General features: G+C 46.3%; 1 protein-coding gene across 5 annotated transcripts in view; it reads left to right on the top strand.

Moving 5' to 3' along the window:
- INTS13 (integrator complex subunit 13) overlaps positions 1-25,720 on the top strand; it is a 165,743-nt gene that overhangs the window by 8,506 nt on the left and 131,517 nt on the right. For all 5 annotated transcript variants that reach the window (XM_030214882.1, XM_030214880.1, XM_030214878.1 and 2 more), the window contains exons 2-3: positions 2,617-2,848; positions 17,898-17,972. In XM_030214882.1, coding sequence (XP_030070742.1) covers positions 2,624-2,848; positions 17,898-17,972 — 300 coding nt within the window. In that variant the 5' untranslated portion in view covers positions 2,617-2,623. The remainder of the gene's footprint in view (positions 1-2,616; positions 2,849-17,897; positions 17,973-25,720) is intronic.

Here is a 25,720-nt window from a genome sequence, read left to right as displayed (position 1 = left end):
TTGCAGAAGCCGCCTTTTGAACCCTTGTCAAGGGCATCTCTGAAAGACCTGACGTTGAAAGCAGTCTTTTTGGTGGCTATCACTTCAGTCAGAAGAGTTTCCGAGCTCCAGGCACTCTCATGTCGAGAGCCCTTTCTGCAGTTCACTGAGGCAGGAGTGTCTATTCGCACAGTGCCTTCCTTCCTGCCCAAGATTGTTTCTCGCTTCCATGTGAATCAGCAGCTCTGTCTCCCTTCCTTTCGTAGGGAGGACTACCCAGAGGAATACTCTGCTCTCAAATATCTGGATGTGAGATAGTCATCATCAGATACTTGGAAGTGACCAATGATTTCCGGAAGTCGGATCATCTGTTTGTCCTGTTTGCAGGTCCTCGTAAGGGTCTGCAGGCTGCTAAGCCTACAGTGGCAAGATGGGTCAAGGAAGCCATTGCAGCGGCTTATGTGGCCGCGGGGAAGGTGCAGCCTATCCAGCTGAAGGCTCACTCCACTAGAGCTCAGGCGGCCTCGATGGCAGAGGCCGGGTCCATCTCCTTGGAATAGATTTGTAAGGCGGCAACTTGGGCATCGGTTCATACCTTCTCCAGGCATTACCGCTTGACTGTGGCTGCTCGGGCGGAGGCCCGGTTTGGAGCTTCAGGGTTGCGGTCAGGGATTTCTATGTCCCGCCCTGGGTGAGTACTGCTTCGGTACATCCCACCAGTCTATGGATTGATCAGCATGATGATATGGAAGGTAAAATTATGTATCATACCTGATAATTTTCTTTCCATTAATCATAGCTGATCAATCCATAGCCCCTCCCAGATATCTGTATTGTTTATATTCTGGTTACATTTCAGGTTCAAGTTTAGTCTTCAGTTCCTGTTCAGGAGGACTTCGTGTTCAAGTTTTTCAATGGATTCTTCAAGAGTTGAGGCGAATTTGTGTTACAGTGAGCTGCTGCATTCCTCTCCCCTCCGTTTTACGGGGCTGGATTGAGACTTAAATTCTGCCGGCGCTCCCTCCTGCTTCGTGCGGCAGTAGGGCAGCTTTGTACCCCTCCCGCTTCGGCGGTGTTAGGGTCAGTCAGCTCCTCCCGCGGTTGCGGTTGCAGGATAAGCCAGATCCCCCCGCATCGGCGGGTGTGGTGTCCCTCCCCCGCTCCGCGGGGATGAGCTGGACGGATTCCCCTCCCCCACTTGTGTGGGGATGAGCTGGGTTAATTCCCCTCCCCCGTTTCGGCGGTGGTGAGCTGGGCAGAGTGTCCCTTTGTGGGTGTAATTCTCTAAGTGCTGAGTCCTGCGGATGGAGCTTGGATATCGACATACTGAGGAGTTTCCGGCAACACATGACCACATATAGGGAGGCAAAAGGATTGCTCTCTATCTCCACCTGCTGGTAGATGGACACAACCCACCAGTCTATGGATTGATCAGCTATGATTAATGGAAAGAAAATTATCAGGTATGATACATAATTTTACCTTGTCTACTTGTCCTCCTCAAATTTTATCTTTATGTAAACTGCTTAGATCTACGCTGTGTAGTGGTATACCGAATAAAGTTGAAATGTGAAATGTTTTACGGTTTAACAAAACTAATATTTAACTTTTTTGGCCGAATACAAAACCTTTCGTTTGGTGCAAATCCTATGCCACATAGCACCCAGAGAACATCATCCCTACTGTGAAGCTTGGTGCTGGCAACATATTATAGAGATGTTTCTTGTTGACAAGGACTAAGGTACTTGTCAGGATATAAGTGGCAACGACTGATAAAAAAAAAGTACAGAAACATCCTTGAGGAAAACCTGTTCCCTATGCAAGAAAGCTTGAAACTAGGACAGTAGGTCACCTTTTCAGTATGGCAGAGACTTGAAACACACAGCCAAAGCTACTACAGTTAAGTGGCTAAGAAACAAAAAAAACTAAGGTGTTCATTTTCAAAACACATAGACTTACAAAGTTACTTTGTAGCATATGTGTTTTGAAAATGAGCCTCTAAATGTCCTTGGAAACGTCCAATCAAAGATCTGTGGCATTACTTGAAGATTAATTGTAATTGCTGTTACAAGTGTGTTCACCACGTTTTAACTTTGAGGGAGAGGGAGGGGTGGGAGACATGTGATTGTCGCATTTTTTTTTACATAATATTTTGTCTCCCCCAATAAAATACTTTACCTCTGAAGGGTGTAGAATACGGCATGTTAATGAGTGCAGAAAACCCTTTATTCTTTAAGCGCATGCAAGTCTGATACACTGATACAACGTGTGCAAGAGTGTATTTTTTGTACCCACTCTATATGTATTTTTAAAATATTGGTACACTTTAATTACATATCCTTATTTGTGAAGGATTGAGCAGGAGATTAAAATGTTAAACATGAGGAAAGAAAATCAGTCTCATCTGAATTGCAGTAAGGCAAGTAATCATCAGTCTCAATTGTAGTTAGAGGGCTGATTCAAAATTAAAAATCTTAGATCAGTAGGGTTGCAGATTGCAAAGTCATCAGACCGTATACCCATAAATTCAGTTTTTGAATGTGAAATAACATTTGATCATTTTAGTTTACTTAAAGTTTCAGATTTTATTCCATGATGTATACAAAAGTTAATGTAATCATTTTTTGTTAATTTCAGGAAAAAAATGAAAATTTTCTCAGAGTCTCATAAAACTGTATTTGTTGTGGATCACTGTCCATATATGGCAGAGTCCTGCAGACAACATGTTGAGTTTGATATGCTAACAAAGAACCGAACCCAAGGAATCATACCTCTAGCACCCATATCTAAATCACTTTGGACTTGTGCTGTGGAATCATGTATGGAATACTGTCGAATAATGTATGACATATTTCCTTTCAAGAAACTGGTAAGCAAAAAGACTTTAAAAATTGAAATAATCATTTAGAGGCAAGATTGGAATGTTACACTTCAGTTATGGTGGTTTTCTGTATCTTCCAAAATAAAAAAGGAACTCTGTCCAAAGTTAGAATATGGACCTCCAAAACAGAGGTGGAAAAAAGGATGATCGGTACTTTCAGAAAACCAAAAAAAAATCCTCTGTGAGGAAAAATATCCATTGTTTTCTATCGGAGACTGTTAGATCTCTTAGAATATGACCGTCACTCTATTCCAAATGCACTTCCTCACTTTTTCTGCAGGGATATGAATGCACACAGGGAAGCATGTGTACTCATGCAAGTTGCTATGTGCTGGTGAGTACTTGAATGCATTCAGGGGTCCACATGTGTGCACATATGTGAGTAGTTTCATACACACAAGTGCATGTGTGCTTGCAGGCACATGTGAGTAGCTGCACACATGCAAATGCATGCCAAGAGCACACGTGCATGCATGCAGTCACACATGCTCATGGGTATAACTGTGTGCATGTGGGACTCCAGGAGGAAATTTATGATGGGGCCCAAAGCCCACCAGCAGCTTTATGCTTAGGGACCCCTCCAGCATATAAGGGTCAAAGGCATTTACCCTGTCTTCTTTCCACTAACTTCAGCCCTGAGCACTAGTGAGATTTGAATCCTGGTCTGGTTCTCAGATGATTCTCCACGTCTCTGGTTTTGTGTTTTTTTTTCTTAATTGTGGTGTCTGACTGTAATCTGCTCAGATGATTAGATGGGCAGAATATAAACAGAATGAAATAAACAAAATCTAAGATTAAAAGTGACTAATTTTTCTAATGACTTAGGTATGCTAGATTAATTTTCAGTAGCTAGAATTTCTAGAGATTGCAGCAAAATACTGAATTTTCTAGAATACCATGGAACTAATTTTCAAAGCACTTAGACTTACAAAGTTCCATAGGTTATCTAGAGGCTCATTTTCAAAGCCTTAGAATCACAAAGTACCAAAGGTTGCTCTGGTACTTTGTAAATCTAAGTGCTTTGAAAACATACCTCAATGTGTCTCAAGCCAAATACTGGATATTTGGAGTCTCTGACTTTGTACTGTTTCTATCTAAATTTTAGGTAATGTGACAGGTGCATTGCATGAATTTTCTGTAGGTCTCATTGAGGACACTGGGTTTCTTTTTCTGTTTAATAACTATTGAAGCTTTTATTTATAACTAGTAAAAAAGGCCCGTTTCTGACACAAATGAAACGGGCGCTAGCAAGGTTTTCCTCGGAGTGTGTATGTTTGGGAGAGTGTATGTGAGAGTGACTGTGTGAGAGACAGAGTGAAAGTGTGAGTGTGTGTGTGTGTGTGAGAGAGAGAGTGAGTCTGGGTGTGAGTGTGTTTGTGAGAGAGTGTGTGTGTGAGAATGAGAGTGTGTGCAAGTGTGTATGTAAGACTGTGAGAAAGAGTGTGTGTGTGTGTGCGAGAGAGAGAGTGTGTGTGAGACACAGATTCTCTGTGAGTGTGAGTGTATGAGACCAAGCGAGTGTGTGAGTGACTGTGTGGCACATAGAGAGTGAATGTGATACAGTGTGAGACAGAGTGTGTGAGAGTGTGAGTCAGAAAGACATTGTATATGAGAGAGTGTGAGCCCTGCCCTCCCAATCCATGCCCATCTGTCCCCTGCCCCCTCCATTCATCCTTTTCCAGCAATTCCCCTCTCTCCCTGAGCCCTGCCCTCCCAATCCATGCCCATCCATGCTCCTCTGTCACCTGCCCCCTCCATTCATCCCTATCCAGCAATTCCCCTCTCTCCCTGAGCCCTGCCCTGCAATCCATATCCATCCATGCCCATCTGTCCCCTCCATTCATCCCTTTCCAGCAATTCCCCACTCTCCCTGAGCCCTGCCCTCCCAATCCATGCCCATCCATGCTCCTCTGTCCCTTGCCCCCTCCATTCGTCCCTTTCCAGCAATTCCCCTCTCTCCCTGAGCCCTGCCCTCCCAATCCATGCCCATCCATGCTCCTCTGTCCCCTGCCCCCTCCATTCATCCCTTTCCAGCAATTCCCCTCTGTCCCCTGCCCCCTTCATTCATCCTTTTCCAGCAATTCCCCTCTCTCCCTTCCATGACCCCCTCTCGCATCCATGCTCCTCTCTCTCCCATGTCCCAGCCTGGCCCGCCCTCTTTTCCCCCACTTCGCATCCATGCCCCCCCCCTTCGCATCAATGCTGTCGTTTCTCCCCTGCCCTCCCGCTCCCATTGTTCAACTTTACTGCCCACTCTCTTCTCTCCCCCCAACATCCCTTTTCTTTTTTTTTTTCTTTTTAAATTTACTTCCGTGGCGGTTCCGTCAGCGCAGCGTCAGGGAAGGAGGCGGCGCTCCCGACGTCTAGCCTTCCCTTCGCTGTGTTCCGCCTTCTGACGTCATCCTTGACGTCAGAAGAAGGCGGAACACAGCGAAGGGAAGGCTAGAGACGTCGGGAGCGCCGCCTCCTTCCCTGACGCTGCGCTGCCGGAACCGCCACCACGGAGGTAAATGTAATATAATAAAACGCACCGTGCGTGGGTGCGATCCGTTTGTTTTTTTTTTTCCGCCCTCGACGTCATGACGTTTGACGCGAGGGCGGGGCAGAGACGGCTGGCTGGCTTCACACCATGAATCCACGAACCCTACAGCCAGGGAGTGTTTGAGTGACTTCAGAACGTTGTCTTCAGAACGTTCACGGTGCGTTTTATTATATTAGATATGTGGCAGAAAGTAAATTCAAACATCACAAAGGAAATATAGTTCTCCGAGGACAAGCAGGCTGCTTGTTCTCACGACTGGGTTGACGTCCATGGCAGCCCCCTCCAACTGGAAGAAAACTTTGCGGGAGGTCCCGCACGCAGGGCACGCCCACTGCGCATGCGCGGCCGTCTTCCCGCCCGTGTGCGACCGTTCCTGCTCAGTTTTTTTCCTTTCTGCGCTGGAGAGAGACGTGTTCACATCTCTCTCTTAGCCCCGGAAACCGGATTGCGACCTAGCCCGCGGTTTTTCTTTGTCGTGTACGCTTCGCGTTATTTTTTTCTTTAAAAAAAAAAACGAAAAAGTTTTCCTCGTCCCTAGTCGCGAGGGCGCATTGGCCGCGCGGTCGTTTCTTTCTTTTTCGAGTGTGCTTTTCACCGCCACCATCGACGATTTTGACTTCGCCGACGCGATTTTTCCGTCGATGTCCTCGAAGGTCCCCAGCGGATTCAAGAAGTGTGGTCAGTGCAGCCGGCAGATCTCGCAGACCGATACTCAGGCTTGGTGCCTCCAGTGCCTCGGCCCGGAGCATAATTCCAAGACATGCACCTTGTGTCTCGGCATAAGGAAGCGGACGCAGGTGGCGAGGCAAGTTCTGCGGGGACCGTCTTTTTGGAACTTGCGTCGGCCCTTCGACGTCAACCTCGACGGCATCGGTGTCGACGGCCGGGTCTTCGGTGCTGGTACCGATGTCGACGGCGTCGGCGCCGACTATGGCATCGACCCCAGGAGCACAGGTACCTTTGACCCGCCGGCCTGCAGGCCCCGGCCACTCCCGCTGCTCAGGGCCATCGGGACTGAACCCTGTCGGATCCGATACCTCGAGGCCGGGGGGGCTCCACCTCCTCCTCGTCTCTTCCACGGAGCGCCGATGACGGACATCGCAAGAAAGCCAAGAAGCACCGTCATCGGTCGCCCACGGTGTACGGGACTGGCAGCTCCAGGGACATCGAGGAACGACTCGACACCCAGGAAGCGGCAGTGCCGGGAGGAGCGTTCCCCCTCGGTCGAAGAGGTGTCGCTGCGTGGGTCCGCGGGTATCTCGGTACTGTCTCCTGGACCCGAGCAGCTTCCGGCACCCACACCGGCCCCCCTGCCTTTCCCGACAGCGGGCCTTGACAAGTGCCTCCGAGCCATCCTTCCCGGGATCCTGGAAGGGCTGATGCGCCAGGCTCTACCGGCACCGGGGGTGCTTGCGCCCCCAGCGCCGTTGATGGAGGCGCCGGTGGGCTTTGGCCCGATGCTGAGGCCTCTGATGCCGACGCCGCTTGCGGCACCGGTGTCGACCGCCACTCAGGTGGAGTCGACGTCGATGGAGGGAGCTTCGTCCCCGCCGGCGCGGGAGTCCATCGCTCGACGCCATCATTGAGGACATGGTTCCTCGCAGTCGAGACGGGCCCGGTTGAGGTCTGAGCTGAGAGAGCTCATGTCCGAAACCGAGGAGGAGGCCTCGTGGGGGGAGGAGGAGGACCTCAGATATTTCTCCTCAGAGGAGTCTGTGGGCCTTCCCTCCGACCCCACTCCTTCACCGGAGAGGAAGCTTTCACCTCCTGAGAGCCTCTCCTTTGCCTCTTTTGTCAGGGATATGTCTATCAGCATTCCCTTCCCCGTGGTTACTGTGGATAAGCCGAAGGCGGAGATGCTCGAAGTCCTCGACTATCCATCACCACATAGAGAGTCTTCCACGGTGCCGTTGCACAGTGTCCTTAAGGAGACACTGCTTCGGAACTGGTTGAAGCCACTATCTAATCCCACCATCCCCAAGAAAGCGGAGTCCCAATACAGAATCCACTGAGACCCAGAGTTGATGCGGCCTCAATTGCCTCATGACTTGCCGGTCGTGGACTCTGCTCTCAAGAGAGCACGGAGTTCGAGGGATACCGCCTCGGCGCCCCCTGGGCAGGAGTCTCGCACTCTGGACTCGTTTGGGAGGAAGGCCTACCAATCTTCCATGCTCGTGACCCGCATCCAATCATACCAGCTCTACATGAGCATCCACATGTGGAATAATGTGTGGCAACTGGCGGACCTGGTCGACAAGCTACCTCCGGAGCAGTCCAGGCCTTTTCAGGAGGTGGTCAGGCAGCTGAAGGCGTGCAGAAAGTTCCTGTCCAGGGGTATCTATGACACCTGTGATGTGGCATTTCGAGCTGTGGCCCAAGGTATAGTGATGCGCAGACTCTCCTGGCTGCGTGCCTCTGACCTGGACAACCGCACCCAGCAGCGGCTGGCAGATGTCCCTTGCCGGGGGGATAACATTTTCGGCGAGAAGGTCGAGCAGTTGGTGGACCAACTACACCAGCAGGAAACCGCTCTCGACAAGCTCTCCCACCGGGTGCCTTCAGCATCCACCTCAGCAGGTGGACATTTTTCCCGGGCCCGGCAGGCTGCACCCTACGCCTACAGCAAGCGTAGGTACACCCAGCCAGCCCGAAGGCCTCCACAGGCACAGGGACAGTCCCAGCGCGCTCGTTCCCGTCAACAGCAGCCCCCTGCGCCTCCACAGCAAAAGCAAGGGACGGGCTTTTGACTGGATCCATGGGACCATAGCTGCCATCAAAGTATCCGTGCCGGACGGCCTGCTGGTCGGGGGGAGGTTGAAAGTTTTTCACCAAAGGTGGCCTCTTATAACCTCCGACCAGTGGGTTCTCCAACTAGTGCGGTGCGGATACACCCTGAATTTGGTCTCCACTCCACCAAATTGCCCACCGGGTGCCCAATCCTTCAGCTCCCATCACAAGCAGGTACTTGCCAGAGGAACTCTCCGCCCTTCTCAGCGCCAATGCGGTCGAGCCCGTGCCACCCGGGCAGGAAGGGCAGGGATTCTATTCCAGGTACTTCCTTGTGGAAAAGAAAACAGGGGGGATGCGCCTGAGAGGCCTGAACAAGTATCTGGTGCGAGAAAAGTTCAGGATGCTTTCCTTGGGCACCCTTCTCCCCATGATTCAGAAAGACGATTGGCTTTGTTCCCTGGATTTAAAAGATGCTTATACTCACATCCCGATACTGCCAGCCCACAGACAGTATCTCCGATTCCGTCTGGGGACACGTCACTTTCAGTATTGTGTGCTGCCCTTTGGGCTCGCCTCTGCACCACGGGTGTTCACGAAGTGTCTCGTGGTGGTTGCAGCGAACCTACGCAAGCTGGGGGTGCACGTGTTCCCGTATTTCGACGATTGGCTGGTGAAGAGCACCTCAGAGGCAGGAGCTCTTTGGTCCATGCAGTGTACTATTCACCTTCTGGAGCTGCTGAGGTTTGTGATAAATTACCCGAAGTCCCATCTCCAGCCAGTTCAATCTCTGGAATTCATAGGAGCTCTGCTGAATTCACAGACGGCTCAGGCCTATCTTCCCGAGGCGAGGGCTCAGAATCTCCTGTCCCTCGCTTCCCAGACCAGAGCGTCTCAGCAGATCACAGCTCAGCAGATGTTGAGGACTCCTGGGCCATATGGCCTCTACGGTCCACGTGACTCCCATGGCTCGTCTTCACATGAGATCTGCTCAATGGACCCTAGCTTCCCAGTGGTGCCAAGCCACCGGGAAGGTAGAAGATGTCATCTGCCTGTCCATCAGTTGCCGCGCTTCGCTGCACTGGTGGACAAATCGGACCAATTTGACCCTGGGACGTCCATTCCAAATTCCGCAGCCCACGAAGGTGCTCACGACGGATGCATCTCGCCTGGGGTGGGGAGCTCATGTCGATGGGCTCCACACCTAGGGGGTGTGGTCCCCCCAGGAACAGGATCTTCATATCACCTTCTGGAGCTCCGAGCGGTCTGGAACGCACTGAAGGCCTTCAGGGATCAGCTGTCCTACCAAATCATCCAAATTCGGACAGACAATCAGGTTGCAATGTATTACATCAACAAGCAGGGGGGCACCGGATCTCGCCCTCTGTGTCAGGAAGCCGTCAGGATGTGGCGTTGGGCCTGCCAGTTTGGCATGCTTCTCCAAGCCATATACCTGGCAGGCGTAAACAACAGTCTGGCTGACAGGCTGAGCAGAGTTATGCAACTGCACAAGTGGTCGCTCCATTCCAGAGTGGTACGCAAGATCTTCCGAGAGTGGGGCACCCCCTCTGTGGACCTTTTCGCCTCTCAGACCAATCACAAGCTGCCTCTGTTCTGTTCCAGACTACAGGCACACGGCAAACTGGCGTCGGATGCCTTTCTCCTCCATTGGGGAAGCAGCCTCCTGTATGCTTATCCTCCCATACCTTTGGTGGGGAAGACCTTACTGAAGCTCAAGCAAGACCACGGCACCATGATTCTGATTGCACCTTTTTGGCCCCATCAGATCTGGTTCCCTCTTCTTCTGGAGTTGTCCTCCGAAGAACCGTGGAGATTGGAGTGTTTTCCGACTCTCATTTCGCAGAACGACGGAGCGCTTCTGCACCCCAACCTTCAGTCTCTGGCTCTCACAGCCTGGATGTTGAGGGCGTAGATTTTGCTTCGTTGGGTCTATCTGAGGGAGTCTCCCGTGTCTTGCTTGCCTCTAGAAAGGATTCCACTAAAAAGAGTTATTTTTTCAAGTGGAGGAGGTTTGTCGTTTGGTGTGAGAACAAGGCCCTAGAACCTCGTTCTTGTCCTGCACAGAACCTGCTTGAATACCTTCTGCACTTGTCAGAGTCTGGTCTCAAGACCAACTCACTAAGGAATCACCTTAGTGCAATTAGTGCTTACCATTATCGTGTAGAGGGTAAAGCCATCTATGGAGAGCCTTTAAACGTTCGATTCATGAGAGGCTTGCTTTTGTCAAAGCCCCCTATCAAGCCTCCTGCAATGTCATGGGATCTCAACGTCGTCCTCACCCAGCTGATGAAACCTCCTTTTGAGTCACTGAATTCATGCCATCTGAAGTACTTGACCTGGAAGGTCATTTTCTTGGTGGCAGTTACTTCAGCTCGTAGAGTCAGCTGCAAGCCCTGGTAGCTCATGCTCCTTATACTAAATTTCATCATAACAGAGTAGTACTCCGCACTCACCCTAAGTTCCTGCCAAAGGTGGTGTCGGAGTTCCATCTTAACCAGTCAATTGTCTTGCCAACATTCTTTCCCAGACCGCATACCCGCCCTGCTGAACGTCAGTTGCACACATTGGACTGCAAAAGAGCATTGGCCTTCTACCTGGAGCGGACACAGCCCCACAGACAGTCCGCCCAATTGTTTATTTCTTTTGACCCCAATAGGAAGGGGGTCACTGTCGGGAAATGCACCATCTCCAATTGGCTAGCAGATTGCATTTCCTTCACTTACGCCCAGGCTGGGCTGACTCTTGAGGGTCATGTCATGGCTCATAGTGTTAGAGCCATGGCGCAGCGTCAGTGGCCCACTTGAAGTCAGCCACTATTGAAGAGATTTGCAAGGCTGCAACATGGTCATCGGTCCACACATTCACATCGCATTACTGCCTCCAGCAGGATACGCGACGCGACAGTCGGTGTGGGCAGTCGGTGCTGCAGAATCTGTTTGGGGTTTGAATCCAACTCCATCCTCCAGGACCCGATTTGTTCTGTTCAGGCTGCACTCTCAGTTAGTTGTTCTTCGTAGGTCAATTTCTGTTATGCCCTCGCCGTTGCGAGGTTCAATTGACCTGGGTTTTTGTTTTCAGTGAGCCTGAGAGCTAGGGATACCCCAGTCGTGAGAACAAGCAGCCTGCTTGTCCTCGGAGAAAGTGAATGATACATACCTGTAGCAGGTGTTCTCCGAGGACAGCAGGCTGATTGTTGTCACCTACCCTCCCACCTCCCCTTTGGAGTTGCGTTTTTTCTCATTCCTTTGCTTGTCATTCAACTGAGTGGGAACGGTCGCGCACGGGCGGGAAGACGGCCGCGCATGCGCGGTGGGCATGCCCTGCGTGCGGGACCTCCCGCAAAGTTTTCTTCCAGTTGGAGGGGGCTGCCGTGGACGTCAACCCAGTCGTGAGAACAATCAGCCTGCTGTCCTCGGAGAACACCTGCTACAGGTATGTATCATTCGCTTTACAAACAATATCTAAAGAAAACCTTTCAAGTTGCTTAAAAGTAAGTAACCACAAAAGTCTACCAGAGTACAGTGGATTATAACCAAAATCCTCATATCATGTACCCTGCAAATCTGTATTATTTGGCAAATGGCACTGTATCTGTGTGTGAAATCTTAAGAGAATGCACAACCCTAACAGTGGGCATTCCTTTTGCAATGTGGTAGCATCAATTAATTCTTGCTACAGATCTCAACCCTCAGTATTCATAGGGAATGTAGCAAAATATAAAACAACTCTTCACGATAGCCACTTGGAACTAAAGGCAGTTTTCATGCCATGTGAGTGTTCCTTCACTGCCTTTGCAGTGCCTCTTTAGTAATCCAAACAGATAATCGAGTAATAATGTTCTTTAGGTGAACCATCAAGGGGGTTCAAGCTCTGTCCACCTCTGCTGAGAAGTATCCACAATCTGGGACTTTGTAATGGTCAACCACATGTAGATACAGGCCACTTATATCTGGACTGCAGAATCAGTTAGCTGAAAAGCTCAGCAGGGCACTCCTCTTGAAAGGGGATGGGACGTGATATACTGCATTTCTGTGGTTACAATCAAAGTGGTTTACATATTATGTGGACCCTTTCACGATTGGTAGATAACTCTGATCAATTTCTTTGCCAACGCAGAGACTACAAAGCTTCCTCTTTACTGTTCCATTCTTCCCTCCTTCCTATATCTTGCACCAGATGCACTGGCAATTCCATGGACTTGGCCATTTCTTTATGCTTACCTTCCACTTCCTCTCATGCTGAGACTACTACACAATTTCAATAGAGACAAAAGAACTGGTTTCCTCTGCGCCAGAACCTTGCAGTTCTATTTCCACGTAAGTTAGGCCAATAACCAGGACTGATCACTCAGTAGGAGGGCTAACTTCTTCATCCAGACCTGACATCTCTGGCATTCAGAGCCTGGAATTTGAGCATTCTCTAGTTTCTACTCTTGCTGCCCTACAACCCATCCAGGACACCTTGATAGTTCCTCAGAATCCTTCCTCTAGACAAATGTATCCTTTGAAGTCGAAGAGATTTTCAGTATGGTGCTCTACTAGTGGTCAGAACCCTTATACATCTCCTCCTATGACAATAAAGAAGTACATATACCAGTTGTACTGTCTTGGCCTTCAAATCTCTTCTATCAAAGTATGCCTAATTACACTGTCAGTATGCCCATGTTCTGGTGAATATTCTTCCAGCTTCACAATCACAGCTGGTCATATACTTCATGAGAGAAGAGAGGACTAGATTAAGGCACAAGGACCTTCTGTAAAGGAGATTTTACATGGTCTCATTTTGAATTTCTGGTATAGTGTCTCAGAAATTCCAGACTTAGAAAATGCACTTCCTAGTAATTCTCACTTTTTTTTTTTTAATTTAACATTTAAATTTTTACTGAAGTTTTTATAAATGGTTCCATAACTCCAAACTGACATTCTCTAATGTAGAGTCGAGGCCATTTCACAAGTACAATTCACATAATCAGATACAAACCAACTAGGCTCCCACTTCTCAACCTTTCCCCCGAAACCATCCACCCCTCATTCCTCCCCCCCTTTCCTCTCCACCCTAAAGACCCCAAACACAGACACCTACCTTCCTCAACCTTTCCCCCTAACCCATCCACCCCTCATCCCCTCCCACCCTTTTCTCCCCACCCTAAAGACCCCAAACACAGACACCTAACTTCTATGTGTATGGAAAGGTGATATGGTAGATATTCTTAACCTAGTAGTTAAGTATAAAGGGAATGGGGCTTGGTATACCGCCTTTCTGTGGTTTTTGTAACTACATTCAAAGCGGTTTACATGGTATATACAGGTACTTATTCGTACCTGGGGCAATGGAGGGTTAAGTGACTTTGCCCAGAGTCACAAGGAGCTGCAGTGGGAATCGAACCCAGTTCCCCAGGATCAGAGTCCGCTGCACTAACCACTAGGCTACTCCTCCACCTAGGAAATAGAAACATGTTAATAATTAATAATCACCCCAGACTGTACTCTTCCTATTTCAGATAATTTGAAAATTCTTAGTGTTACTATTGACAGGAACCTTACATTTGAGAGCCAAGTTAACTCTACAATCAAGAAAATGTTCCACTCAATGTGGAAATTTAAAAGAGTGAAACCGTTCTTCCTAAGGGCAATATTTTGCAATCTGGTACAATCAATGGTCCTTAGCCATGCGGACTATTGTAACGGAATTTATGCCGGATGCAAAGAAAATCTTATAAAGAAGCTTCAGACTGCTCAAAATACGGCAGCCAGGCTTGTATTTGGAAGACCGCGATTTGATAGGGCCAAACCCCTTTGTGAAAAATTACATTGGCTACCAATTAGAGAACGTATTACTTTTAAATTTTGTACCCTGGTTCATAATATTATATACTGTGATACCCCAGGATATATGTCTGACCTCATAGACCTACCAACCAGAAACTCACTCAGATCATCACGCTCTTATTTAAGTCTCCGCCACCCTAGTTGCAAAGGACTCAAATACAAATCAGTTCATGGATCCAGCTTCTCATATATAAGTATACAACTCTGGAATGCACTCCCAAAAACCGTGAAAACTATGTACGACCACCTCAACTTCCGGAAATCACTAAAGACTTACCTGTTCGAAAAGGCATATCCTAAGGACCCAACTTAATTACCTGAAACCAGTAACTCAAAGAAACCCAAATTTGTTATGAACTTAATGAACTTTATATAACTTCCATCTCTATGTTTCCCTAATGTGTCTGTACATATCTATTTAATTTAAAATAACATTACTCTATATTTGTTTCTTCACCGGAGGAGGCTTTCGCCCCATGGCGCTATGTAAGCCGCATTGAGCCTGCAAATAGGTGGGAAAATGTGGGGTACAAATGTAACAAATAATTAAGAAAGTGAGCACCTTCAATGTGGTGTGCGAGTAAGTGTCAGTGAATCCATCAGAGGACTCCTGCTAATATTTAGTCTTCTACAGCCTGCTGTATTTGAGAATACATGTGCCCTCTACCTTGGAACTCTTTGGTGATTTTTGTCAAAAAGTCAGAATGCTCAGATTAGTCTTTCAGGTTAGTAGGGAGGATCCCAGGAAGTCTTTCAAGATCCTAGCTATACCTGTTTTTGCAGCAAGAATTAACAAATGTGATACTCCTTTAGATGATCTACTTTGCACTGGCCAAGTGAGGATTAGACCTAGTATACAAGCTTTTTTGTTATGAGCCCAGTTCTCTCCTGTCCACCGAAGCATCCTATCCCAGAGCAATTTCCAGTATCTTTGATTAACTAGACAATCCCACCACATGTGTTCTAGGAATCCCTGCTTTCCACAGTGCCTCTAACATTGCCCCAAGCTACCAGCCCCTGCTCTTTGCCCTCTCACAGGAGTCCAGTATGCTCTGTGCAGAATAGTAATAACAGTACATTTTTGTGCATATTGGTAAATTTGGCACCAACTTTCTTCCCACTTGGGTTTCTCCTAACCATTGTTCCCATTTGTTCACCAATTCACTCGCTGTGAAAGGATATAACTTATCTAATGCCATGTACATCATAGAAGTTTCTTCCTGCTCTGCAACTTAAACAAAACTACTTCAATGGTATTGGGGTCTCTATGCAAATTGACTTTCACATCTTGACTGAGGAGAAAGTCTCTGTCCTGGAAATATTGGTAGAATGGGATTTTATAGTGCAAAATCTCTTGCAGGTGACCCTGAGCTAGTAGGACACGCTTTATAAATAAGTCATTACTTAAGGTAAAATCTAGTTCCTGCAGTCTATTCCTGAGATTTGTAAATGAGAGATTGGACCCTGAAAGTATGGGTAGTTATAGACCTATCTCTGTTGTCCCTTTTTGGGGGAAAGTTACTGAGAAGGCTGTTTTGCAACATCTTGAAGTCTTTGTGGAGGAGAATAGCTGTTTGAACAAATTTCAGTAGGGGTTTAGAAAACCCCATAGTGTGGCTACATTATTAATCTCTACAGTAGATACTTTGAGGAGAGATATGGATAAAAATCAATGTTGTTTGATTTCCTTAGATGTGTCATCTGCATTTTATTCTGTTGATGGGGCTATATTATTGTCCAGATTACAGAAATTGGGTATAGGGGGTAAGGTTTATGATTGGCTTGCCTCTTATTTGTCAGAATGTGCCTTTTTTGTTCAAAGTGGAGGAGGGGTCCGTAAATCTATCCCTGTGTTTACGTGGCTCCTTTGTGTGAAGTTATAGAATCACTAGGCGTGGAGTACCGTCTGTATGCTGATGACATTCAATATTTTTTCCAATAATAACATGGGGTGAAGAGCTGTCTGTGCAATTGACATCTTACATGAATGAGATTTGTGAATGGATGACAACTAATAAGCTTATTTTGAATATTGGTAAAACTGAAACTCTTATTGTAGGGAGAGTGATGGAAAGTTGATGGCCCTTGGCTATTCCTGTGGGTTAAATTGATGTACCAGTGCAGGAAGAGATAAAAGTTATTGGGTGTGTCGTGTGGGTGAAATTGATATACCAATGCAGGAGGAGGTAAAAGTTATTGAGTGTGATCTTGGATTCCCAGCTTATGATGGAAGATCAAATTGTGTATATGGACCAGTCTGCCTTCCATCAATTGTGTATATTGTTTCATTTAAAACCTATGCTTTGCCTGGCTGATTTCAGGTGTGTTGTTCAGGCGATGGTTTAAAAAAAATAGATTACTGTAACTCTCTTTATTTGGGTGTTCCACAGTATAGCTTAAAGCGTTGCAAATAGTACGGAAAGGAGCTGCTAGATTAGTTGTTAATATCTCCAGATTTAATCATATAACACCAGGTGCTGAAGCAACTTCACTGGTTACCTGTGATACAGAGTACAGTATAAAGTTTTGACTCTCATTTACCAAGTGGTTCATGATAAAATGCCATTTCTGAGGGGAGAAGATTATTGTATTAGGATGAGAGAATGAGACATTGGGTTTTATCTCTATTGAATGCCGATGCCCAGGATTCCATGATGTTCATGCTGTTTATTATTTCCTTGGTGATTTCTGTGGGGTTCTGTTTGAAGGTAATATAGATGGTGATGTCATCTGCATAGAGAAATGGATTGAGGCCTTGTTTGGATAGAGATTTAACCAGTGGTGTCATCATTAGGTTGAATAATATAGGTGAGAGTGGTGATCCTTGTGGTACTCCACATTCTGCTTTCCAAGGTGGAGATATATCTGAGCTTGATTTGACTTCGTATGTTCTGGATGTCGGAAATCCCTTGATCCAGGATACCCAATTCTGTCATTTCAAAGTTGTCCTTTGGACATATCCCAAGTTCTTACCTAAGATTATCACACCTTTCCACCTTAATGAAGAAAGAGTGCTTCCCACTTTGTCTGAAGTGTCATTCAAACGCTTGTGAGAAAGCTCTGCATATGATAGATTGTAAATGTGCTCTTGTTTGTTAATTGATAAGAACTGCATCATTGAGAAAATCAGCTTAGCTTTGTGATTCATTTGATCCAAATAAGACTGGTATGCCAGTTGCAAAAAACTCTAGCAAACTGGCTTGCCTCTTGTTTACAGAACAAGCAAATATTCCTCTTTGCTGCAAAGCCAAATCTCATCCTGAGGTCTACGCCACTGAATATGCTGTTCAAGCCTTCACTTTCCATTACTGTTTGGAACAAGTTTCAGTACAGGACTGTTCCTTTGATCAAGCAGCATGGGCCAGTCTGTCCCTATCAACTAAAGACTCTCATATTTTGATGGTACAAGCTGCTCCAAGAACTAAGATGATTCAGTACGGAACAGATGTAAGCATGGGAATCATCCATTTGTGTGCCTAATTTAAACCTCCTTTTCAATGGAGAAAGCAAAGTTGCTCACCTTAACAGATGTTTTTTTGTAGACATCAAGATTGATAAGGCATACAGTCTCCCCCACCTCCCTGAGAGTTATTTCACTACTTTGAAATTTGGTGCTAACTGAGGAATTGTGCATAGAAAGGGCTCCCATTCTCAAAAGTTTACATTAAGTTCTGTGCACTGGGAGAGCTGTCCTGTCTTGGTGTCTTCAGACAATGTCATCCACTGTTGTACCTTATCAATTCTCCTGTCTATAGAAAGCATCTGTTAAAGGTGAGCAGCATTGTTTTATGCATAGGTGTAAGTGGCCATATGATCCAAATAACTCCTTCAGCAGAAAAATGCTGTACATTATACCTACATATTTGATCAGCTGTGGTGTTTAACTTTGAGTTAACATTTTGCTTTTATAATTTTTTAGGTGAATTTTATTGTAAGTGATTCTGGGTCTCATATTTTAAACTCATGGATACAAGAAGAACAGAGTTTGCAGGAGGTAAGTTCAATAATTGCAAAGGCAAAAGCATTTTAGATTCATAAGTAAAATAATACCACTTTTTCTGGCCATGCAAATGCTAACCTACAGATATTAAGTTACAGTGATTGTGTTTTATGTTGATATTGTGCCAGTACATTTGTCATACTGTTGGCATAACTGCAAAGCATACTAGTACTTTTTACCTATGGACTTTGCACCATTTTTCAAAGTTGAAGTATGTGCGTACTTTGAAAATTTTGAAGGGGGGAGGATTGCCAGTTTGTACCCGATGCCTTGCATGTGAGAGTGAGTAAGAGTGGCTTTAATTTTATTCCAACATACTCTTTGGGGGCTGTCCATCTCCGCAGTGCTGACTGCCATTGTCTGATGCTGTCTTGTCACTATAAAGACCCTGCAAGAGTTGAGGTATGTAGCCCACAGTCGCATGCCAAAGGCGCATGGTCCCTTTTGGATCCAACTGAGAAACAGCAGGGGAGTGGGAGAGTGTCTTGTTTTGACAGTGGAAGCACCCTTTGGATGTGATATTCTGGTATTTTCTTACTTATTCCATAGGATGGGTAAAAGGAGGACCAGAATGCAAAACTATAGACTATCTTGGGCTCCTGCTGTATATAGTAATATGCCAGTGGGATTAGGAAATAAAGTATCTGGTCAGCCATTTGCCGAGGCCTAACTCTTGCCCATCACCCATACCACCAGTTACCTCTGTATATAGTTCATTGCAACCTCAGTGGCTTACTACTACTACTACTTATCATTTCTATAGCGCTACTAGACGTACGCAGGGCTGTACACTTGAACATGAAGAGACAGTCCCTGCTCGACAGAGCTAATTAGGACAGACAAACAGGACAAGGCATAATATCAAAGAAGAGCAAAAAGCAGTGGGAAATGGACTATGTCCTTCCAAAGCAGATGAGGAAAACTCCAAAAGTTGGATATAGAGTATTTATTGATCACAATACTGTGTTTTGGCCAAGGGCCTGCTTCAGGAGTCTGAATGAGCACATAAAAAATTAAGGGGTATGTTTATTAAGGTGCGTTAGCGTGTGCCTAAAATTAGCATGCGCTAACTGTGTAGGCACCCATCGGAATAGTTAGCTTAGTAAACAGGAGCATAAACTTACACAAAGCTGTATAACATAAGTGAAACAAGCAATAAAAATGATAATAAACTAAAAAATATGGGTAGCTAGTCCACAATTAAATGTAAATATAAGTATTAAAAAACATAAGTTTAAAAAGATATATACAAATATTTGTCACATACCGTTAAAATATAATCTAAAACTTGTCTGGATAATATAGTGTCAGGTGTAATCAAACTTATAAAAGTGCACAGACCAATAACGAGTAGGACTAATATTGTGAATGAGTGAACAGCACCAAACTTGAGATGATATCCAGTGGTTTCAACAGCCAATGATTGTCAAAAGATGGTCTGAAGAACTACATGGCAAGTGTTGTAATTGGTATATAATGTACTCAAGCATTTAAATATAGACCTGTAAATAACTGAAGATGTGCCATTAGCTTAGCACGTGAAGATAAAGAGTGTCAATTTGTAAAAAAAAAAAAAGTACTAGAAAAAGGTCTAGTGAAAACTAGATACATGACCCAAGGGATGTATTCCAGATGAGGAGTTACCATAAGGAGAAAGAAAACCTTATTAGCATACTGATGGTGGGAATCAAATGTATACTAGTAGAGCATAAATGGACAGCCCTAAGAATATAGTCTAAATAGAACAGAACCATGGGAAGAAAAATATAGGATAATAAACAAGTTGTTTTATTTTTGTGCCTCCCATAGGATTCCATTGTTCTTCTACTACGGTGGATTCTTTTGGTAATATCAAAGAGGGATATATAGAGACTGTTGCATATTTTGAGACTTTTGTTTGAAGAGTAATGAGGGTAAACATTTATTGAAGGGGAGTAATGGCCTAAATTTGACTGTCATCACTAGATATCACAAAATAAGTGTATGTGAAAACACTCAAATATTTATCTTATTTTAAAAGAAGGAAAAAAGCCTCTAGGATCTCCTGACCATAACGGTCTAGCAGGCTACTGGCGATCAATACGACCTAACAATTGGTCAATTTTGATCTGTCCTCATCATAGGCTTAAAAAACCTTCTTCTAAAGACTTTCAAAAGCCCTTGTGTTAAGCGCCTTCAAATTAAATCATTTAAGTTTCTATTCAAAATTCAGGCTAGTACTTATGTTTGCATGGATAGTAGTCTCTGCTTAAATCCACAGTTTGCACTGCTGCAGTCTTTCAGTGTGCTGGATCGGTTTCGCTGCGGAGCACCCCAGATCAACTGTGGCCAGCATTTCACCCCAATTCCTATGGGCTGTGCTAAATCAGGATCCAAACTGACAGGGGCTGCAGATAAATCAAAAATTCTTAAGCATCCATATATCAACTGCGCATTCATTTCACATTTAAATCCACTCGTTCCTACTTCAATGACAGCATTCCAATTACAAACTACAGTGTGGCAACACCACATTTGTGAAAATGGCGGCTTTAAATAGCTTTTAAAGACGTCAGATGCCTCCGCCAAGTCTGACCAATCAGAGCAATATTCAAAGGAATGACTCCATTCAATGCGTTGGGTTTAACCCTTCAGGTTCCAATGACTTCAAGCGAAAAATCCATTCTTGTTCCCGCTGAAGTAGCACCCTTCGAATATCACCTCCTCGCTTAGGAGGAAAAACCTGTTGTAGCACCAAACGTTTAGATCTTCATAAACAAGTTGATGAGCAGTACAATGGACTGCTAAAGTAGATTGTTTTATGTGTGGATTGTGCTCTATGAGGCGAGTACATAACATTCTTGATGTCTATCCAACATAAATTTTATCACAGGTACAGCATAAACAGTAAATCACTCCCTCAGATTTACACGACGTCTGCTGTTTCAGATAATATTTCTGATCAGTGACCGGATTAATGAATTCTGAAGTTTCTATCATTTGGCCACACATCGAACACGCCCCACACTTCATATGTCGTCCTTCAAGCCTTAAACCGGCCTCTTGGGTCTCTGGGGGTAAGACGGAAGGGCAAAGGAGCTCTTTAAGATTATTTCCCGTACTGTAGGCGAACCTCAATGTACAGTCTTTAAAGGTTTACACCGACAGTAACAGTGGCCAGTGTTTTCGAATCGCGCAGACTGTTCTCCAGGTGCTGCTGGTATATTTTATTACATAAGTTAGAGTGCTATCTCTTTCTCTAAATCAACTCTGGGGGTTAGTAACAGAAACTCAAAATAAAAAAAACTCAGTTTTTGAGATATAGGAGGATCTGTTCTACTGATACAGAATTTCATCATCAGTCTAAACCTTTGAGCAGAAATTGGAGAAAAGAGTACATAAGTACATAAGTATTGCCATACTGGGAAAGACCAAAGGTCCATCAAGCCCAGCATCCTGTTTCCAACAGTGGCCAATCCAGATCACAAATACCTGGCAAGATCCCAGAAAGTACAAAACATTTTATACTGCTTATCCCAGAAATAGTGGATTTTCCCCAAGTCCATTTAATAACGGTACCCAGTTCCTGTTCTTCAACAGGCATACAGAAGGGCGAAGTTTATTAACAGGAGAAGTTTGAACAGACATCGCCATATATCTCTGCTGGCCATTAACAAAGTGACTAATACCTAGTATTCAGTGCTGGCAGTGAGGACATTATTTAGTGATGCACTGTGGAAGGTCACTAAGAATCTGACCATAACTGACACCTTGTGGCATCAACTCTCTTCATCATCACATTTTCTGCTTTCACCACCATGAGGATACCAGACAAGGAAGACACAGCAACCTAGAGAAAGAAGCCAGCAACGGTGAAGGACCGTGAAATAGACATTGTCAGTCTGATATTCAAAGCAATTTAAGCAGACAAGAGTGGCTCCTTTCCACTTTTAATCTGGCCGCAGATATTCAGCAGTACTTATGTGACAGTACTACTGAATATTGGCACAAAATGGCCATTTTTTGAGCTGGGTTGTACAGGGGCATTATAGGGATAGTTGGGGAGGGGCCAGCAGTTATGTGGTTACCAGCACTGGATAAGTGGGTGAATTCAGGATGTTCACCACTTAGCTATGTGGATGCCAGCACTAAATATCAGCTGGCATCCACATAACTTCCAGGTACTGGTCTAAGTGTGTTGATCCCCTTACAGTTCCCCATGCCTCCCCTCCAGATCACAGCAGTCTTACCTGCCCGTTTCCTGGTAGTTCAGTGGGGAAACAGGCAGGAGCAATGTCTGATTCAACTACCTCCTTAAAATGGCTGCTGTGATTTCTAGCGGCAGCCTCACAGTACTTTGAAGTAGAGGTCCTGACTCAATATCTGCCAGAACCTGCTTAAGTTCCAGCAGATATTCAGTGCCAGTTCCCAGACATAGCCCTGGATATTCATTTTCGTGCCAATTTAGCCAGCATCGATCAAGGTTTAAAAAAAAGCTCTGACCCCTGCCGACTAAATATTGGCCAATGTGTGCTTAAGCATTAGATCATGTTACCCTCATTACAATGAGTTGGTGTAAAAACGTGGTAGGGTGTGTGAAACCATATGAATGTAATGCAGTGTCAATAATCTGAGGATGTAAGTACATGACACACTGGTCTCGGCATGTGCAAGCTTAAAGTTTGACCTCTATACCCATATTATTGCTGTTCATGGAGTACAGGTCTGTGTTCTCTACATTTGCTTGCTCTTGCTGTGGTTTGAAAACATGAAGATTCCTATTGAATGACACCATGTTTTTTAAGGCCAACTAGGCTGAATGTGAACCTTTTACCTTTAAATTTCTATCTTCCATTAGCACTGGTAAGATAATATATATTCACAATTAAAACTGACCGTTGCTATTATCTCATTTCTCAGCTTTAGGTCTGACAGGCACTGTAATACAATGGTTTCAATCTTTCTTACAGGACCGAACGTGTAAATTTATTACACCATCAGCTGAATCTATTCCCAAACCCCTCCAATGTGATGTACCACAAGGATCAATCCTATTCCCAGTTTTATTCATCTTTTTATGAGTCCTCTAGCAACCATTATTCAAAACTCTACTACTTCATTCCATTTCTACGTTGATGACCTTCTGTTCACTATACAAATCTGGATAATCCTGATATCTCCTGGCTTACTGGTTGACCATCTCAGCTGAATTTTGATGTTTTTATTCTGCTTACTACTATAATTCCAGTTGATTCTTTCCACTATCTTTGTATCATCCTCGATCTCCTGCTTTTGTTTTTACCTTTTATATGACACTGTTTTGTTTTGGTTTTTTTAATACTTGGACAACTCTGGCCAGTCCAAAGCTGTTTTTATTATGACTTTTTCCACCCTTTTTATACTTTCTTTTCTCATTTCCCAGATTGATTAACCCCCTCTACTCAGCGAGGAAAAACAATGGATCAAAGAGGTTAAAGTAGAACACACTTTTATTAAAATAGCCCATTCCATATCATCATGCTGATCAATCCATAGACTGGTGGGTTGTGTCCATCTACCAGCAGGTGGAGATAGAGAGCAATCCTTTTGCCTCCCTATATGTGGTCATGTGCTGCCGGAAACTCCTCAGTATGTTCTCTATCTCAGCAGGTAGTGGTCACACACAGCAGCAGCTCTGGCTAGGTCTCCAGGCCTAATTCTTAGGTTTTGTTGAGTACCTGGGGTTGAGGGCTTTTCTTGAGCAAGTGCAAACCTGGTGGTGCCAGGTCCCTCCTTTTCTCCCCCCTCCTGCTGGCTCCGTTATAAAAAAAAAAATTTTGGACGTGTTTTAAGGGCATTTATTTCAACGTTTATATCAGCGTTTATTGCAGCTGCTCACTGGGACACCAGTTCGTTACAGCTCGGAGCAGGTAATTTTTACCTTTTGTAGCGGGCAGGGGATTCCCCGATCGGTCTCCACGTGGCTTATGGCGTCGGAGAGCGAGGGCGCGAAGAATCGCTCCCCGGACCGCGTGTGCGCGTCTAGCGGGGGTTTCAAAGCCTGAATCGCCCTTTTTGGGCGTCAGTTTGGAGTCCAGTCAGTGTCCCGGTTCTTCCTCCGGTGTGGCGGTTTTTCCCGCCATAAGCGCCCATCCCCCGCTGCTCGCCCCCTCCATTTTGGCCGGCCACTCTGCTCGGACGGCTTCTTCTTGGTCCGCCCTCGAGGTGGGAGACGTTAATGCTATGGTCGCCCTTGATTCGGGCGACGGCAAGAAAGCGGCCAAAGTTAAGCGCCGTTTTTCCCGCACGGCTCCTTCTCGGAGTTTCGCGCCGGACGCCATTTTGGATGCGCAGCATGTTTCTCCCCCGCTCTTGCGAGCGCCGGTTGAGGGTGCGTCTAGGGTCGTGGCCCAGGCTGCAGAAGTGCACAGTCTGGGGGGTTTCTCCCCTGAGTTCATTTTGCTGCTGCATCGGGCTTTTCTTATGCAAAACGCTGCCCCTGTTCCCCTGTCTGATAAAGGGGTTGAGCCCTCCGGAAGCAAACGCCCTCTGGTGGATTTCCAGGCCCTAGAGGACTCTGTCTCCTCTGATGTAGATGAGGGCAGCGTATCTGAGTTCTCCCAACGGTCCTTTGGGGATTCCTTGGAGGAGACGGATTCCCGCTCGGATGGAGCGGATGACCCCTCTGCAGCGCGGATCTTTCGCTCAGAGGATTTGCCCAACCTGTTAGTGCAGGCCATGAGCATTTTGAAGATTTCCTCTCCGGAGGACGTCTCTCCCTCAGCCTCTGCTGGCTCTGCCATTATGCTGGGGACGAAGCGCCCGCCTAGAACCTTCCACATGCATGAAGCCATGCACACCTTGATTTCGGCTCAATGGGATTTGCCAGAAGCGAGCCTTAAAGTGGCTAGGGCTATGTCCCGTCTCTATCCTCTGCCGGAAGGCGAACGGGAGGCCTTTCTTTGGCCTACCGTGGATTCCTTAATCACTGCGGTGACTAAGAAAACGGCGTTGCCGGTGGAAGGTGGCACGGCCCTAAAGGACGCCCAAGACAGAAGATTGGAGGCGGCTTTAAAGTCGTCCTTCGAGGCGGCTGCTTTAAGTTTGCAGGCCTCAGTTTGCGGCTCCTATGTGGCCAGGGCGTGCCTGACGATTGTGCAGCGGGCTTCCCCCTCGGATCCTTCCTTGAGGGCTGATTTGCCAGCCCTGGAATCGGGCTCGGCCTACTTGGCAGACTTGCTATATGATGTCTTGAGAGCCTCAGCTAAAGGTATGGCTCAGACAGTCTCTGCTCGGCGCTGGCTTTGGCTGAAGCATTGGTCTGCTGACCACGCCTCTAAGTCTCGACTGGCTAAGTTGCCTTCTAAAGGCAAGCTGCTCTTTGGGGTCGAGCTGGACAAGATTGTGACCGATCTCGGCACGTCCGAGGGCAAGAGGTTACCGGAGGTCAGGGCTCGGGCCAGTGGTGCCCGCCCCGGTTCCTCCAAAGGACGGTTTCAGGAAGCCCGTCGGTATCGCCCGGGCAAGTCGGGCTCCTCTGCCTCCTCTTCCTTCAAGAGGAACTTCTCCCCCAAGCAGCATTCCTTTCGCAGAGACCGCCGTCCCGGAGGTGCGTCCTCCGGTCCTCCCCCAGGGTCTCGTACCCAATGACGGGGCCCTGGTCCATGGCCCACAGCAGATTGGAGGATGCCTATCCTCGTTTCTGGGCGAGTGGACCAGGGTAACTTCAGACGCTTGGGTGCTGGAAGTCATCAGAGATGGCTACAAGCTAGAGTTCTGCCGAC

This window comes from Microcaecilia unicolor, chromosome 9 (assembly GCF_901765095.1).
Source record: "Microcaecilia unicolor chromosome 9, aMicUni1.1, whole genome shotgun sequence".
NCBI classification, from domain to species: Eukaryota; Metazoa; Chordata; class Amphibia; order Gymnophiona; family Siphonopidae; genus Microcaecilia; species Microcaecilia unicolor.
The sequence above is the reverse complement of the archived record's forward strand: the minus strand, read 5'-3'. Positions and strand labels throughout refer to the sequence as shown.